Source organism: Leucopleurus acutus (genome assembly GCF_964270905.1).
Source record: "Leucopleurus acutus genome assembly, chromosome: 5".
In the NCBI taxonomy this organism is placed as follows: Eukaryota; Metazoa; Chordata; class Mammalia; order Artiodactyla; family Delphinidae; genus Leucopleurus; species Leucopleurus acutus.
In genome coordinates this window covers 129,070,714-129,089,360 of record NC_139147.1, presented here as the reverse complement: position 1 = coordinate 129,089,360, position 18,647 = coordinate 129,070,714, and the positions used below count along the sequence as shown (strand labels likewise).

Sequence of the window (18,647 nt, the reverse complement as noted above, 5' to 3'; positions counted from 1 at the left end):
GTGAGAGGCCCGCGTACCGCAAAAAAAAAAAAAAAATCCATGCATCAATGAGACACTTAACAAATAACAATACATCGTACATCCATATGATATCATATTATGAAGCCATTAAAGAGACTGCGTTAAATCTGAAAGTACAGAAATGGAATGATGCCAAGACATAGTATCAGGTAGGGGGGAAACACTGTACAACACATGTGTTAGAAAATCCCCTTTTTGTTTAAAAAGGAAAAAGAAATGAGCTTTGAAGTATACCAAATTATAAACAATGATTACTTCTTGGTACAGAGGTACAAAGTCTTAACAGTTCTTAAAACAATTCTATAATATTTGAATTTTCCCAATAACTATTATTGTTTTCTAAGTAGACAAAAAAAGATCTATATTAAAGTGATCAAACTTAAATGACCTGCAACAAATATAAGGACAAATACCACTTTATAATAATTTTAAAATAAACTGTACAGTAGGTATTCTTATTTGTTTTTAGTAGCAAAAACTATTTTTATTTCCCAAATAAAACACTACTCAGAAGCTTATATATAATGGTGCCAAAAGAAACTGAAGTTGATCGGGGGAGGTGGGCTCTACATTCAGCCTCTCACTCTCTGACCTAAGAGAAAACTTACCATGTTAGAGAAGCCCAGACAGAAGAAATGTGAAGAATTCAGCAACAAGCAAACCAGGCAAGAGGTTCGTCATAGTTACACACAGGTGCTTACGTCTGCTGTACCTGACTTTTACCACTTCTCCATAAATGGGAGAACTATATCCAATACCTCAAACATGTCTGAAACACCTAACTTACAAATTCCCCCACCCCTCACTCATATCACTTCATCATAACAGTAACAGCATAGTCATTAACAGGTCCAGCTGTCCCCTCTTCAAGCTAGAGCTACATCCCTATTTGAAAAGCTTGAAAAGATGTAAGTGTTCTGCCATAAGCTAGTCACATAAATGATGACTACCTTCATTTTCAAGGATTTGAGAAAGTCTAGAGGACTAGGCTCAAGATTTAAAATAGAAATCTGAAAAGATCCAGTACTGCTACAGCCCACCACCCACTGACCCCCTTGTGTGGTTGGCAGCCCATTCCTCAGATACAGTTCTTGCCTCAGCCTCTGGGCCTGGGTGGTCCTGTCTTGGCATCTTTGGTTGACCGCTCTCTTACCTTGGACTTTGCATGCCAAGTGAAGTGCAGGAAATTTGTCTCGCTGGGTACTAACAGGTTAAAGGATAGGGCGTAGTGACTAATAAGATCATTTCTCACATAATAAAGTTCTGCATCAAGACCTAGAAAAAAAATAGGGAAAAAAATTAAACGCCCATAATACCCTCAAAAGCATTAACCATCAGTATTTCAAATACTGATTATTATAAAAATAACACGGATGTACAAATGCACATCACAAACATATCCCACATGTGCTGCCTTACAAAGTAGGAAGAACACAGGATTTCATCATCGCCAACAAGGATTAAGAAACTGAGACTCAGGACAATTAAGTGGTCCTCCAGCTAAGCACAGGGGTGCTGGAGCCACAACTCTGGGAGCCACGCTGTCTTCCGAGAACCACCAATGTGATACACTTCCTTTTGGAAACAGACCTTCTCAGAGAAATGCCTACAAACAAAAGCCCCTTAACCCCACAAAACTGATGAGGATTTAGGAAGAGAGATGGGCACCTGGGTGAAAATATTAATGTGAACCAAGGCCTCAAGACCCCAGCCAGAGATGACCTCGGCTTCTGTCAGTACGACGCACTGGCTGCTTGGACGGCATGTTACCAAGGTACACTCACACCACTGCCACACAGACACACGTCCTCTTCCCAATCTGAACTACAAGGTGGAGAACACCATACTTCTTGTATTCTTGGGACAGTCCTCTGCACAAAGCAGATGCTCAGTAAACACTTGTTAGACAAGTTAGAACTGCAGATAAAAAGAGAAATAATCGAGATGCCTGAGAAATGTTGGAGATTTCAAATCTCACTCATTGCCATATCACTTTCTTGCCCAAGGTCACATCCAACCTCAAACACACATCACATTTCTCAATTTTGTGATACCCCTTCTTAAAATAAAAATTTTAAAGGCAAAATTTAATCACCATCTTGAGTGGGAAACCAGTAATTATTGTGAAAAAATACAAGGTAACCAAAAAAAAAAAAATAAATCAATTAAAAGGAAAACAAAACATTACTAAATGCTAAATACTATGGCCTACACCAAGGCAGTGAGCCTGAGCCCAGCTCATTGTTTACAAAAAGGGAGGAAGGGGATAATAGCAAGTGTTTGAGAGAGGTAAAGAATCAGAGGTTTTCTCTATGATAACCCAAAAGAACTTTAAGAATGAAAGCAGGGAGAAAGTTCTCTCAATTGATTTACTGTTATTAAAAGTTGTGACCAGGTGTCCCTCTAGTAATGCATGACACATATTCCACACATAGGAGGGAAAAAGGTACAGGGGAGGCCAACTGAAATGTAAATTTCATACTTACTGAGCCTTATACCATGAGTCTAAAACACCTTGTGGTATACAAAGAGGTCAAGGTGAGGCTCTCACACCTCCTAAGATACAGATAGAGAAATGAATAACTCTGCTATAGGCATTTCTCCTGTAAAATTAGTTTTCTCATTTCTGAACTGAATCTAATACAATCATTAATTCAGAAATGAGATTTGAGGCTTACATAGGGGAAAGTTGCTGCACTGGTTGAGCAGCGCTGCTTTATTGATCCTATAGAGGAAACCAAATGCAATGAGAGAAAGTTAGAGGTCTTCTGCAAAAGGCTCTCCCTGCCAGCAGAACAGGAAGTGCTAGCAAACAATTGGGGAGGGAGGACTGATGGGGCTGGAGAAAGGAGGGTAGGGGAAAGAAAGTAAGAAGGTGGGAGAAAGGTAGGAGGGAAATGCAACAAGAAAGCTGGGTACAAAGAAGGCCATCAGCAAACACAATAACTGTAAATAGCTTAAATTTTGCTTGTTTTTAAAAATTTTTTTTACTCTAGTCTAGATTGATGCTGTTCATAAGAGATATACAATACCTAGAACAAAATTTTAAAATATATGCCAGGTTAAAAGGGGGAGAAAAACAAAGAAGTAAATATGGCAATACTGACATGAGACAAATTAGAACTTAAGGTAGAAAGACTTTATATTAATAAATTCATTAATTAATATGAATTTATTAGTAAGAAAAAGTTCATATTCATAAAAACGTAAGATACAGTAGTACAACTAACAAACGAGTTTCAAATATAGAAAGCCAAAAAAAAAATCAAGAAGAAATAAATCCACAATCATAGTTGGAAACTAACATTCTTCAGAAAACAAAAGATCAAAACAGATAAAAATTTAGTGTGGACATATAATTTGAACAATGTAATTATGGGACATGAAACAAGGGAGGTTAATCATGAATTAGACCCATTACACTTTTTTTTTTTTTTTTTTTGCGGTATGCGGGCCTCTTATTAATGTTGTGGCCTCTCCCATTGAGGAGCACAGGCTCCGGACGCGCAGGCCCAGCCACCATGGCTCACGGGCCCAGCCGCTCCGCGGCATGTGGGATCCTCCCGGACCAGGGCACGAACCCGTGTCCCCTGCATCGGCAGGCGGACTCTCAACCACTGCGCCACCAGGGAAGCCCCCATTACACATTTTACAAAATGGATTCTAACTTGAAATAATGCAGGCTACCTTCTCTGATCAAATACCACAATACAGAAATTAACCATAAGGATAAAGTCAAAAGATGATTACTTGAAAAGATTAGTAGGGACTTCCCTGGTGGTCCAGTGGTTAAGAGTACGATGCGGACTTCCAATGCAGGAGACTCGGGTTTGATCCCTGGCTGGGGAACTAAGATCCCACACACTGCATGGTAACTAAGCCCGCGCCCAACAACTACAGAGCCCGTGTTCCCCAACTGCAGAGCCCACGTGCTCTGGAGCCCATGAGCCACAACTAGAGAGAAGCCGGCACACCGCAACGAAGAGGCTGTGCACCGCAACAAAGGATCCCGCATGCCACAACTGAGACCTGACGCAGCCATAAATAAATAAATAAATAAATAGATAGATAAATAAATAAGAAAAAAAGGAGACACAGACTAACAATATTTAGGAAGAGGCAACGTTACTACAAGTCCTATAGATGTTAAAAAAAGAATATTATGAACAACCTAATGACAATTTCAGTAATTTAGGTAAGATTAAAAAAATCCTTGAATTTACCAAAACTGACAAGAAGAAATTAAAAATCCAAATAATTAAAAATCTTCCCTCAAAGCTCCAGGTCCAGATGAATTCTACCAAAACATTTAAGGAAGATATACTACCAATCTTGCACAAACTCTTTCAGAAAACAGTCAAAGAACTTCCTAACTCATTTTATGTTACACTGATATTAAAACCTGACTAAAACATCGTAAGAAAATTAGACTGACTTCCCTCGTGAACATAGACACATTCTCTATCAAACATTAGCAAACTGAGTCCAGCAATATAGAAAAAGGTTAATACATCATGACCAAGTGTTTATAAAAGGTAAACCTTTAAAAATCAATATAATTAAACACATTAATGAACAAAAGGCAAAAACCCAGATCATCTCAATAGATGCAGAAAATGCATTTGGTAAAATTCAAAGCCTAATAATGATTAAAAAAAAACTGGGCAAACTAGGAAGAGAAGTAAATCTTCTCAGTCTGGTAAAGAGTATCTACAAAAACACTATAGCTAACGTCATACTCAATGGTGAATTTAAATTCTTATTTCTAAGATCAGAAACAAGACAAGGATGTCCACTTCCAACACTTCTATTCAACCTTGCGCTGGAGGTCATAGCCAATTTATATGACAAAAAGTATAAAAGTTAGAGAGGATGAACTATAGCTCATTATTCACAGATGATAGGATTACATGTGCAGAGAAAACACTATGAAATCTATTATTAATAAAATACTACTAAAACCAATTCATGAATTTAGCAAAGCCTCAGAATACAAGGCCAATATTCAAAAAATTACTTGTATCTCTATATACTAGCAACAATTGGAAAATAAAATTTAAAAATCAATAACATAAAAGAAAACAGTTTCTAGAAATAATTCTAACTAAAGATAAGACCTCTTTACTTGGAAACTACAGAAGATGACAGAAAAATTAGAGATGACCTAAGTAAGTGGAGAGATACCATTCTCTTAGATAAGCCTCAACACTGTTAAGATGTCAAGTTTCTTAAATTGATCTATAGCTTTAAAGTAATCCTAATCAAAATCCTAACAGATTTTCTGAAGAAACAAATTAACTCTAAAATGAAATTTAAATGCCAAAATAATCTTGAAGAAAAAAGAAAAAGACAACGTTGGAAGACTCACACTACCTCATAGGTAATGTAAGGATTCCAGTTATCATCCTATTTCACAACAGGATGAAGAACTAGAGTAATCAAGACAGTGTGGTATTGGTATAAGGATAGATATATCAATGGAACAAAACAGAATCCAAAACTAAACCCACAAGGGTCAATGGAATTTCAACAAAGGCACAATGGCAATTCAATTAAAGTGATGCTAAACCAAATGGATAAAGGTATGGGGGGAAAAATCTTGAGCCCTATCTTACATATCACATATTACAAAACCTGATCTGAAATTGATTACAGACCTAAATGTAAAGGCTAAAACTATAAAGCTTCTAGAAGAAAATGATTATTTTCACAACCTGGGTTAAGCAAAGATTTCTTGGACTGGCCACATAAACCACGAACCCAAAGAGAAAAAATTGATGAATTGGTCATCATTAAAATTAAAAACTTCTGCTCCTTAAAAGATATTAAGAAAATGAAATTCAAGTCACAAACTGGGAGAAAATATTCACAACTCATACACCTAAAAGGACTTGTTTCTAGAATAAAGATCTCTTATGAACCAAAACTAAAAAGACAACCCAATTAAATAAAATAGGCAAAAGATGTGAACATACATTTTGTAAGAAAAGATATGTAAATAGACAATGAGCATATGAAAAGGTGCTAAACATTATTAGTTATCAGCGAAATACAAACTAAAACCACAATGAGATACCATTTCCACTCACAAGAATGACTAAATGTTGGCAAGGATGTGGAGCAACTGCAACTCTCATACATTGCTGGGAAGGTAAAAACGTTCAACTACTTTGGAAAACAGGCAGTTTCTTATAAAGTTAAGCATATGCCTACTCACACCCAGTAATTCCACTCCTAGGTAATTATCCAAAAGAAATAAAAACATATGATTCCACAAAAAAACTCGTATGTGAACATTGATAACACTTTTATTCAGAATAGCCAAAACTGGAAACAACACAAATGTTCATCAGCAGATGAATGAATAACCAATTGAGTATATTCATACAATGGAATACTACTCAGCAATGAAAATAAACTGTTGAGACTCTGTAACAAAAGGGATGAATCTCACAGACAATATGAGTCAAAGAAGCTGTACACAGAGTACATCCTATATGATTCCATTTATATAACGTTCTAGAGCAGGCAAAATTAATCTGTGGTGACAGAAATCAGATTAGTGTGGTTGCTTGGGAGGGGGCTGGGAGGGAGATTGGTGGACTGATTACAAAGGGAACCTCCTGGGGTGATGGAAATGTTCTGCATCTAATGGGGGCGGTGGTTACATAGGTGTATGCATTTTTCAAAACTCGACCAACTGTATCTGCACGTTTCATTGTATGTAAAGTTTACCTAAATTTTTTTAAAGAGTCAACAAGTTTTTACCTCTCTTTTCCAGTCTTAAAAAGCTTGCATACCACAGAATTTACTATCACCAACATAAAAAGTTTCAGAGAAAAAGAATTAATCTTAAGTGATCAACAACTTCCAAATTTAAATTTCAAACATCATTCACACGGAAATGAATTGTTCCTAATAAATAACAGTTATAAGGTTATTACTGGTAATAACAACGATGTGTAAATATTTAAATTTTCCAGACACAGTTCAAAGTGTCAAGAACATCTAGGAGTTCTGTAAATTCAACTCCACATAAAACTCCTTCCCAGTATCTTAGCTACCTCATTCACTGAGGATTCTGGAACCAGTTTATGAAATTTCTACACACCCTTATCCCGTGACTTATTATGGCAGACTCCCAATGTACCTGAGACCAACCCACTCTCAACCCAACCTTCAATGATCCTTTTATTCCTCAACTCCAACAACCTTCATCCATACCAAAGCAACCCATTTCTATGGACAGTGACAATATATAAATTGCTCTACCTCCAAAATCTTACACTGTAATTATCTCAATAGTTAGTAGCTCCTCAGCTCCTTCCCTTTATTGTTACAACAGCTGTTCTGTGGGCTCATAATATCGCCAGTGTCCATAATCCTCTTGTTTCTCCCATTTGATTATAGCAATTATTTCCTTATTTTCTTCTTACTGGCCTCAATGCCAATTACTGCAATTACTTTCTTACCAGTACCCTCAACTTTCTCCCACAGCCTATATCAAGACATGCATACCCTACCCTGAAAACAGCCAATCTTGAACTTGACTTGACACCCCTACTCCTTGTCTTCTCTGGTGCTATAACTGAATGCTGCATAATCCTGAATGAAGTCATTCCCACAAATGAGTCACTATAAAACCATGACTTCTATGCTCAACAAATAAAGTAATATACATAAGCTGTTGAAAGTTTGGAGCCCTGTGATCCATATCTTAATGACCACCAAAATAAACTGAAAATTTTAAATTCACTACCCTAGACTGAGGTATTGAAACAGTAATACAACTGTTAAACAGAGTTGCTGTTTCCTGACTAGATTTTGAAAGCAATTTATTTTGAAATAGCCATTCTTTTTTTTTTTTTTTCTTGCGGTACGCGGGATTCTCACCACTGCGCCACCATGGAAGCCCTGAAACAGCTATTCTTTATTAACTCAGGTAGTTATTCCTAGTTTGGAAGGGTTTGAATTTCTTCAAAGAAGCCATTTTAATGGTTCAAATTTAATGGTTCAAATTAGGTTCAAATTTTCACCTATCAAATTAGCAAATACAGTCTGTTCTGTCATAAGACAGGTTCCTGAACACCAATTAGCTTATAAGTGGTTAGTAAATAAAATAACAATACCAGTACAACACAGAAATTGTGTCAGTTTACATTTGAATTTTCCCAGGCAAGGGGGACTGGAATAGCAGGTAAAGAATTATAACTTTCAGTGGAAAAGGAAAAGACCCTTACTCAACTCAGCTACCACCAGGCAGGAGCCCTCTCAGCCCTATTTTAAGAAAACTAAAAATAAGCACCTGCACGCAGGGCTCTCTCCTCAGAGGAGCACCACCAGTCTCTGCGTGGTTCCTGGACCTAGGAAGATGCACTTTCTCTTGTGTCCAACTCTATGGCAGCCCCAATGGCTTAGAAAGCTGCTCTCATCTGCACTATCTCAAAAACATGCAAGCCAGCGATTTCCACCTTATTATGTTTTAACATCTTTAATTCTCCTCTGAAGCAGCCTCAGCCACCCTAAGTGGTTTGACCAGGCTGTCCAAGTTATCTCATAAGGTACCAATTATGCTTTTGTTTAGTAATTGGTTTGAAAACTGCAAAGGTCTTGAATGGTTTGCCCTTAACCTTATTCTTCCCATAAGTCCTGTTATTTTCAGTGACTTGGAAACCTTAAAGGGTTTTTTTTTTTAATGTATTTGATGTTGTAACAGAAATGCTTATGTTCTTTAAATACAATACTGAATGTTAGGCAGTGTGCGGCAAGCAAGCAATTTGTGAACATATATCAATATTTTATAAATATTTATACTCTGACCCACTAAGTCCAATTTGAAAAATTCATCCTAAGGAAACCAAATATAGATCCAAATGTTTATGTATAAAGATATTAATCAAAATAAAATTTAAAAGTGAAGAAAAGTAACAATATAAACTACCAGCAACAGAGCAGTAATCAATAAACTATAATATATCCATAACAGAGAACAATAGTTTTCAACAATTTCTCTTTCTTTGGAGAAGGAGAGAGGTGGTACTCTAAGCCATTACACCCCTTCAGTCAAATCTCTCCTGTTCATCCATGTGACATATTGAGCTTCCCCTTTGAAGACAGGTTTTAATGACTAAAAAAACACTGAAAAAGACTATGAAGCCATGAACAGGACTGTTACAAATAAATTTTAATAAATTGAGTTTTGCTTAGAATGTTACATTAAATAAGAACAGGCAAGATACAAACTATATACAGCAAAATTTTAATAATGTCTGGCATCTATAATAGTTCCCTTGCATAAAATAGGTGTTCAATAAATATTTGTCTGGTGAATTAAATGTACATGTATATGCAACTCTCAGTGTTCACAGCAGCACTATTTACAACAGCCAAGACATGGAAGCAACCTAAATGTTCATCAACAGATGAATGGATAAAGAAGATGTGGTATATATATACAATGGAATATTACCCAGCCATAAAAAAGAATGAAATAATGCCATTTGCAGCAACATGGATGGACCCAGAGATTATCATATTAAGTGAAGTAAGCCAGACAAAGACAAATATCATATAATATCACTCATATGTGATACAAATGAACTTATTTACAAAACAAATAGACTCAGACATAGAAAACAAACTTATGGTTACCAAAGGGGATCGGGGGGTGGAGATAAATTAAGAATTTGGGATTAACATATACACACTACTATATATAAGATAAATAAACAACAAGGACCTATTGTATAGCATAGCAAACTACATTCAATATCTTGTAATAACCTATAATGGAAAAAGAATCTGAAAAAGAATACATATACATTCAGAATATATATTCAGTTATATATATAACTGAATCACTTTGCTATACACCTGAAACCAATACAACATTGTAAATTAACTATACTTCAATTTATAAAAAGGTTAAAAAAAAAGAGGACCTGCATTAAAAAAAACCCTGTACATGTATACGTACAATGTGTGTGTTCCATTTCTCAAAAAAGAAAGGAAATACCAAAAAATATGAAGTGATTGATTATAAATGGTGGCTTATGGGTTATGCTTTTATTCTTTTCTTAAATTTCCTATGAAAGTTAAGTTAAACTGGGAAAAATAAAAATTAGTTTTCAAAAACATGTTTAAAGAAATATGCATACAGCTACAGCAATGCACTGAACAAAAACCCAATTACTGCCTACAGTAATTCATGAAGGCCAGTAAAAGCTAGAGAGAAAGCCCTCAAACAACAAATTTCAATTTTAAAAAATCACATTGGTAAAGATAATATCTTTGATATATCAAGATTAACACTAGTAATAATAATTTACTAATGACTAAAACACCTTCCTTCAACTTTCCCTTAAAATACCCAACCAAAAGGTAAAATCTGGCAAAGCACTACGAACTGAAAAGCTCATAGTGAAAAGTTCAAAGCTCAGAAAGAACTTCACCATGCAACAGTGACAATGGGGCTGAAAGGAGAAGAAAATCCCTGGACTACGCATGCTCACTGTCTGAATAAGGATAACATGGGAAATCCTGAAGACGACAGAGAAGGCAATAAAGCTATAGGTTTCAGGGAAATCAGAAGCGGGCCAAGAATTACATTCCCAGACAAATTCTCATCATATGTGAAGACAACAGATTCTCAAAAAATACACCGATTATATATCCTTCCCCAAAAAAGCTACTCCAAAACATACTGAAAGGTTAATAACACTTTTATTTCTAACGTGAGGTAATCATTTTACACTGAGGTTTACATAATACATAATAATTCAAGTATAATCATCATGAATATAACTCTAAATGAAATGTAAGGAGTCCAAAAAATTCCCCAAATATTAGAAATGCAAAGAGAACCCAATATAAGTACAATCTTCCCAAAATAATAGAAATATGAAGAGAACCCAATGTAAGTATAATCATGGTACAAAACTATCAGTCTATGACTGATCTTAGCATGTTGATACGTGTATCTCCATCCATAATTAATACGGATGAGTGGACATGCAGACACACCAAGACCGTACTCTAAAGGAAATTCAATTCTTTCAAAGCATCAATAAGAGATTTAGAAAAAGTGATCAGCTATAATGAAAAGCACAGTCAATTTCATAAAGTAGAAAATGTATAGGCCACAATCTGAGCACAGGTAAGAAGACAGAGAGTGAGGGAAAACATAACATAATAGATTGTGAAGTACCATCTATATCAAAGAGTTACCCATGTTCTAAGATTTCAACTACATAAAGAAAAATGAGAACATGGAAAAAAATACTGGAAAGATATTTACCAAAGACTGCCAATGCACGGTTAAATAACATATACTTTTCTTCTTCTTTATGGTCCTGTACACTTTCCAAATGGCCCATCAGTATGTTTTTACTCTGATAATCAGGAAATAAAATTAATAAAATAAAAAGAATTTTAAACAAATTGATTTTTAGAAAAAGATGAAATATGTAGAGACTATCATACATTTATTTCTGAATGTAATCTTTTTTCTTTCCTTCCCCATCATGCTCAAAACAATTTTTAAGTAAAAGTGAAAGACAATGAAGACAGAATCTAGATAATCTCCTTCTTTCTAATTGCTTCTAATTATTAGTGTTTCAAATATGACAATAACAATTAAATGCAATCTCAAAGCAGGGGTAGTAGACAGCAAGGCTTATCATTGTCTGGGAGTGGTGTGGTAGCCTCCACAGAGAAGTGGGCAGTGAGGAATGGTTAGAGAGGCAATGAGGGAAACAGTTTATTCAGTGATGCTATATTGAGCCAGCTGGGCACAAGACAGGAAAAGGGTAACTCTTTAAGAGACCAGGAAACAGAGCCTGGTAGAGGGGAGTGACTGAGAAAGTAGGTTGGGGTGTCCTGATCAGAACAAGGAAGTTCCAAGGGCTGAGAAAAGGACCAAGTCCAAAGTGTCCATTTCAATGAGTGCCTTATTTAGAAAAGAGACCTGAGAACCAGGACACCAGCATGGTCAAAGGAGTAACAGCTGAGGAAAAAAAAAAAAAAAAAAATCACAGTAGATTTTAATATCCTTTGGGATAAAGGGAGGGAAATAATGAAAGCAAGTCAGGGTATAGTCACTGAGGATCATCTTGCAACTGAGTGGCTGCAACAACTCTAATGGGTCAAAGGTCATACAAGTATCAATAAACCTCAATGATATCAAAACAGACAAGGATGCTGAGTCAGTGTCCTGGGGCAAAACAATCAAAAATCAAAGTAAGAAAGAAAGGATATAACGCATGATAAAAGCTGGTCCCTTAATAAACAATCCAAAAAGGAAATTAAGAAAACAACTCCATTTATAATAGCACGCAAAAGAATAAAATACCTAACAATAACTTTAAACAAGGAGATAAAAGGTTTATCCGCTGAAAACTACAAAACATTGCTAAAATTAAGGAAGACCTAAATAAATGGAAAGACATCCCATCTTCATGGATTGGAAGACTCACTATTACTAATGTTAAGGTCAAAATACTACCCAAATGGATATATCAGTGCAATCCCTATCAAAATTCTAACCCCTTTTTTTGCAGAAATGGAAAGGCAGATTCTCAAATTAATATGGAATTGCAAGTGGCCTCCAACAGCCTAAACAGTCTTGAAAAAGAACATAGTTGAGTCACACTTTCCAATTTCAAAACTTACCACAAAGCCACAGAAACCAAAACAGTGTGGTACTGGCATAGTGATAGACAGCTAAATTGATGAAATAGAACTGAGAGTGCACAAATAAGCCTATATATTCCTAGCCAACTGATTTTTTAAAAATAATTATTTATTTATTTATTTGGCTGCACTGGGTTTTAGTTGTGGCACACAGGATCTTCAGTTGCGGCATCTTTAGTTGAGCCGTGTGGGATCTTTTTTTTTTTTTTTTTTAGTTGCGGCATGTGGACTCTTAGTTGCGGCATGAAGGATCTAGTTCCCTGACCAGGGATTGAACCCCTGCATTGGGAGTGTGGAGCCTTAACCACTGGACCACCAGGCAAGTCCCTAGCCAACTGATTTCTGACAGGAGCACCAAGACCACTTAATGGGGAAAGAACAGCCTCTTCAACAAATGGTGCTGGGACAACTGGATATCCACATGCAAAAAGAATGAAAATTAGACCCCCACCTCACACCATATACAAAAACTAATTCAAAATATATCAACAACAAAAATATAAGACCTAAAACTATAAAACTCTTAGAAGAAAACAGGGATAAATTTTCATGACCTTGGATTTAGCAATGGATCCTTAGATATGTCACTAAAAGCAAGAGCAACAGAAGAAAACTAGATAAACTGGACTTCATAAAATTAGAACACTCCCTAACACCATACACAAAAATAAACTCAAAATGGATTAAAGACCTAAATGTAAGACCAGACACTGTAAAACTCTTAAAGGAAAGCATAGGAAGAACACTCTGTGACATAAATCACAGCAAGATCCTTTTTGACCCACCTCCTAGAGAAATGGAAATGAAAACAAAAGTAAACAAATGGGACCTAATGAAACTTAAAAGCTTTTGCACAGCATAAACATAAACATAAACAAGACGAAAAGACAACCTTCAGAATGGGAGAAAATATTTGCAAACAAAGCAACTGACAAGGGATTAATCTCCAAAATTTACAAGCAGCTCATGCAGCTCAATATCAAAAAAACAAACAACCCAATCCAAAAATGGGCAGAAGAACTAAATAGACATTTCTCCACAGAAGATATACAGATTGCCAACAAACACATGAAAGGATGCTCAACATCACTAATCATTAGAGAAATGCAAATCTACAATGAGGTATCACCTCACACCAGTCAGAATGGCCATCATCAAAAAATCTACAAACAGTAAATGCTGAAGAGGGTATGGAGAAAAGGGAACCCTCTTACACTGTTGGTGGGAATGTAAATTGATACAGCCACTATGGAGAACAGTATGGAGGTTCCTTAAAAAACTAAAAATAGAACTACCATATGCCCCAGCAATCCCACTACTGGGCATATACCCTGAGAAAACCATAATTCAAAGAGTCATGTACAACAATGTTCATTGCAGCTCTATTTACAATAGCCAGGACATGGAAGCAACCTCAGTATCCATCGACAGATGAATGGATAAAGAACATGCGGCACATAAATACAATGGAATATTACTCAGCCATAAAAAGAAACGAAATTGAGTTATTTGTAGTGAGGTGGATGGACCTAGAGTCTGTCATACAGAGTGAAGTAAGTCAGAAAGAAAAAAACAAATACCACATGCTAACACACATATATGGAATCTAAAAAACAAAAAAGAAAATGGTTATGAAGAACCTAGGGGCTGGACAGGAATAAAGACGCAGACCTACTAGAGAATGGACTTGAGGACATGGGGAGGGGGAAGGGTAAGCTGGGACAAAGTGAGAGTGTGGCATGGACATATATACACTACCAAATGTAAAACAGATAGCTACTGGGAAGCAGCCACATAGCACAGGGAGATCAGCTTGGTGCTTTGCGACCACCTAGAGGGGTGGGATAGGGAGAGTGGGAGGGAGGGAGACGCAAGAGGGAAGAGAGATGGTGATATATGTATATGTATAGATGATTCACTTTGTTTTAAAGCAGAAACTAACACACCATTGTAAAGCAATTATACTCCAATAAAGATGTTAAAAAATTTTTAAAAACCCTACATATTGAAAGTCATTATCAAGGTGAAGACAACCTAGAAAATGGAGGAAAATATTGCAAGTTATGTATTTGATAAGGGTCTAGTATCCACAATATATAAAGAACTCTTACAACTCAACAACAGAAAGAATTTAAAAATGGGCAAGGGACTTGAAAAGACATTTCTCCAAAGAAGACACACAAATAGCCAACAAACACATGAACACCAGCAGTCATAAGGGAAATACAAATCAAAACCACAATGAGGTAAAACTTTATACTTACAAGGATAGCATTAATTAAAAAACAAACAAACAAGCAGAAAACAGCAAGTGTTAGCAAGGACATGGAAAAATTGGAACTTCTGTACATTGCTGGTGGGACTGTAAAACGGCTCAGCCACTGTAAAAAAGTTTGGTGGTTCCTCAAAAAGTTAAACATGGAATTACCACATGACCCACAATTCCACTCCTAGGTATATATCCAAAACTGAAAACAGGTACTCAAGTACTTAACACACATGTTCATAGAAGCATTATTCACAATAGTAAAGATGTGAAAACAGCCCAAACGTCCATCAACAGATGAATGAAGAAACAAACTGTGGTATATACATAGCAATGGAATACTATTCAGTCACAAAAAGGAGTGAAGTATTGATACATGCTACAATGTGAATGAACCCCCAAAACATTATGCTAAATAAAAGAAGCCAGATAGAAAAGGTCTCATATTGTATTAGTCCATTTATATAAAATATCCAGGATAGATAAATCCACAGAAATAGAAAACAAATTGGTGGTTGCCAGAGGCTGGGGGAAGAGGGAGGTGAGAAAAAACTGCTTAACGGGTGAGGAGTTTTACTCTGGAGCAATGGAAATATTTTGGAACTAGACAGGGTTGGTGGTCGCACAACATGGTATATGTACTCAATGTCACTGAATAATTTGTTCACTTTACAATGGTTAATTTTATGTCATGTGAATTTCACCCAATAAGTTATTATTTTTAAAGAAGAAAAGAAAAAAAGCTGACCCCTGCCCAATGAATGGGGAGGGAGTGTACTAAAACTGACTTCCAGTGACTAGAAAGTATTATGAGGAAAACATCACTCACAAGAAGAAAGCAGGTTTCAGTTAAGCTGAAGAGATAAAGAAGCAGTATGAAAGAGTCAGAGGAGACCTCAAAACAAAACTGGAGCTCTACAAGATAAAACTGAAAGGCCCAGCAGAACAGAGGACAGAGCTGGGGAACTAGAGTGGGTGGAAGGTAGAAAGGGGCTCTGCGGGAAAGCAGGCAGGAACAAGGGCAAACAGCCCTGGATTGAAGAGGTAGTATTTTGTTATTAGAATGTATAGAGGTTTTCTCTTCGAACCTAAGATGAAAAACATTTCAGTTATTACCTATAATAATCAGACTTAAATTTCTCACTGCCAATTCCAGCAAAGTAGGAATCTTACTCTATTGTTAGAAAATATGACATTTATTCATAAGTTATTTTTAAACAACCCAAATTTCAAGCTGTAAATCCAAAGTTATTTCTGCAAAACTCTCAACAGCCATCAAGGAATATTCATTTTCCTCTAAACAATATTTTAAAAAGCTCAAGCTTAATTCAAGGCCTGTGTTCTATATGACCTGGCCTGTGTAGCTCAAGTTCAAATAACACCAATAGTTTAAAAATTATTCTGAACGATTTTAAAAGTTAACTATTGGATTCCTAAGGCCACAACAATGGTCAATTAGTGTCAATGACCAAACCACCTCCCTTTAAAAAAGAGCCACCTTACAGCACAAAACAAAATACATTCCAGGAGCTGTTCACACGTCTGTCTTCCCCACTACCTTGCACCTCACAAGCAAGGCTGGGGTCTTAGGTTATTTGTAGGTACTCAAATGTTAGATGCATGAATGGCTGGCTGTAGATAAAAATCAACTACATCAAAGATAAATTTTAAGGGAAATGATGTTTTAAAGAAAACATCAGGAATCAGTTAAGGTAGAAAAACAAGTGATGTAGAAACAGAACTATAGCAGAGTTTTTGCTAATGAGCAGCTGAGTGACCTTTGGCAATCAATTATTTAACCACCTTCTCCAGGCATCAATTTTCTCAACTATAAAACAAGGGAGTTAAACCAGATAAAGTTAAAGTCCCTCCTCAGCCCCAAAATTCTATTATTCTATGATATCATCCATGGTTTCCAAATGTCAGCCAAAACTCTATTATTCTATGATATCATCAATGGTTTCCAAATGCTAGTCAAAGCTTAAGTTAAAAATTTACTTAGTCAAAATAATCTTCTAGGTTCTGAGGACAGTGTGGTATACAAGCCAGAGGAAAAAAGCCAAAATCACTTACTACGTATGAAACCAGTAAATACTCTGTATTTTAATCAATGCTGAAATTAAATAAATACAGAGCTCTTACTTCAAATTTTCCTGGTTTATGGAAACTAACAAACTGAAATAAATACAATAAAGTAACAATTTGTCCATCAAAATCTCATAAACCTAGCTATAGTCAAATTATACCTAGAAAATTAGCTGAGACCTAATATTTAACTACATCATAAGAAGGGAATTTACAAATGTTAGACTATAGGAAAGGGGAATCCTATCTTCATAATTAAAAATGAAAAAGCACATAAATCTTCAATCCCCATAGCTGTTTAAATGATATTCTTGTAGATTAAATGAGATGTTTCATGTGATCTCTGCCCATTCAGATTTTCCTCCTACATTTCTCCTGCAACCATAAATGTCTGGATAGAAGTGGGCTGAGAGTACACATGTACACACAGAGAGTATAAAAAGAATTAAAGTGAGCTTTTAAGAGAAAGAAGACATCAACAATGGAAGACAAAGTAAACATGCCCCTTCCCTCCACCCCCTTCCTACAGGCTGCCTCCTCATCCCATGCCTAAAACTGGCCTCTTCAAAGGAAAGGCAAGAGGTCCATCCTTTGGTCCCTAAGAAGTGGCTAGGGGGTCAGCATCAAGAAAGGGAACCTCCTGATCCTCTCAAAGAAAAGCCAGCATCTGCAATCACTGAGCACCTTTCCTCACTCTGCCACTTTAGGAAGAGTACATGATGTGTGATCAAAATCAACAGCTCACTTAAAACAATCCACTGGAATGGCTATTAGTTGCCACTGCTTTAACACATCAGGCTCCAGGATACAACTATTCCAGTACCAAGCATCTCCCCTCCCGTGTCTTCCATTTCAGTACATAACTTTGACTGTAATTCAGTGATCCCTGAAAATGGAAACCCAAAGCTCTCCATCACAAATGCTGTGCTCAGGTTTGCCTCTCTAGTACCTGTGATGATATGACCTTTGAGAGAAGTTGTGTGGAATCAAAGGGAGAGTGTGGTCACTTTTTTTTCTCTTCACGAGTATTGTCACTTTTGATTTCAAATGGATGACTCAAATAATACCGTCACCTTCCCCATCTGAAAATACTACAGCAGATGGATAAGAAATTATAAAGAGGGCTGACACTAAAACACAAGATCAGGGAACAAGATTTCACATCCAATTAATATAGCTGTCATCTTAAAAAAAAAATCCATAAAAGAATTCCCCCAAAGATGTGATTTGTACCACAACTGCAGAGATGTTAAAGGTGCTCCCCAATTCCTATGTAAGAATAGTAACAAAAACGTAACCCATAATCTCTAGCACTATAACATAAAATATGAAGCATGCCCTGCCATAGCGTGAGAATGTTTTAGTATCTGGTAAAATGATACTCTGGAAACTAATTTATCATTGGTTCCTGCACTATTTAAAGAAGAAAATGATCTCACCAAGCTCATGCATGCATTGCAAGTACAGCTCTAGAGTAGACATGGAGTAATTTACTCACAGTTTGACATAACCACCGTTCAATTTCTTTCATAGCCAACTCCTAATAGGAGCACACACTCTCAGTCAGCCGTGGAGGCCATTAGTA

General features: G+C 36.3%; 1 protein-coding gene across 1 annotated transcript in view; it reads right to left on the bottom strand.

The window, feature by feature from the left end:
• The window catches only part of RYK (receptor like tyrosine kinase), a 101,056-nt gene that overhangs the window by 69,785 nt on the left and 12,624 nt on the right, over positions 1 to 18,647 (bottom strand). Inside the window, exon 2 of the mRNA XM_082840073.1 lies at positions 1,175 to 1,296. Within this exon, the coding sequence (XP_082696199.1) occupies positions 1,175 to 1,296 (122 nt within the window). The remainder of the gene's footprint in view (positions 1 to 1,174; positions 1,297 to 18,647) is intronic.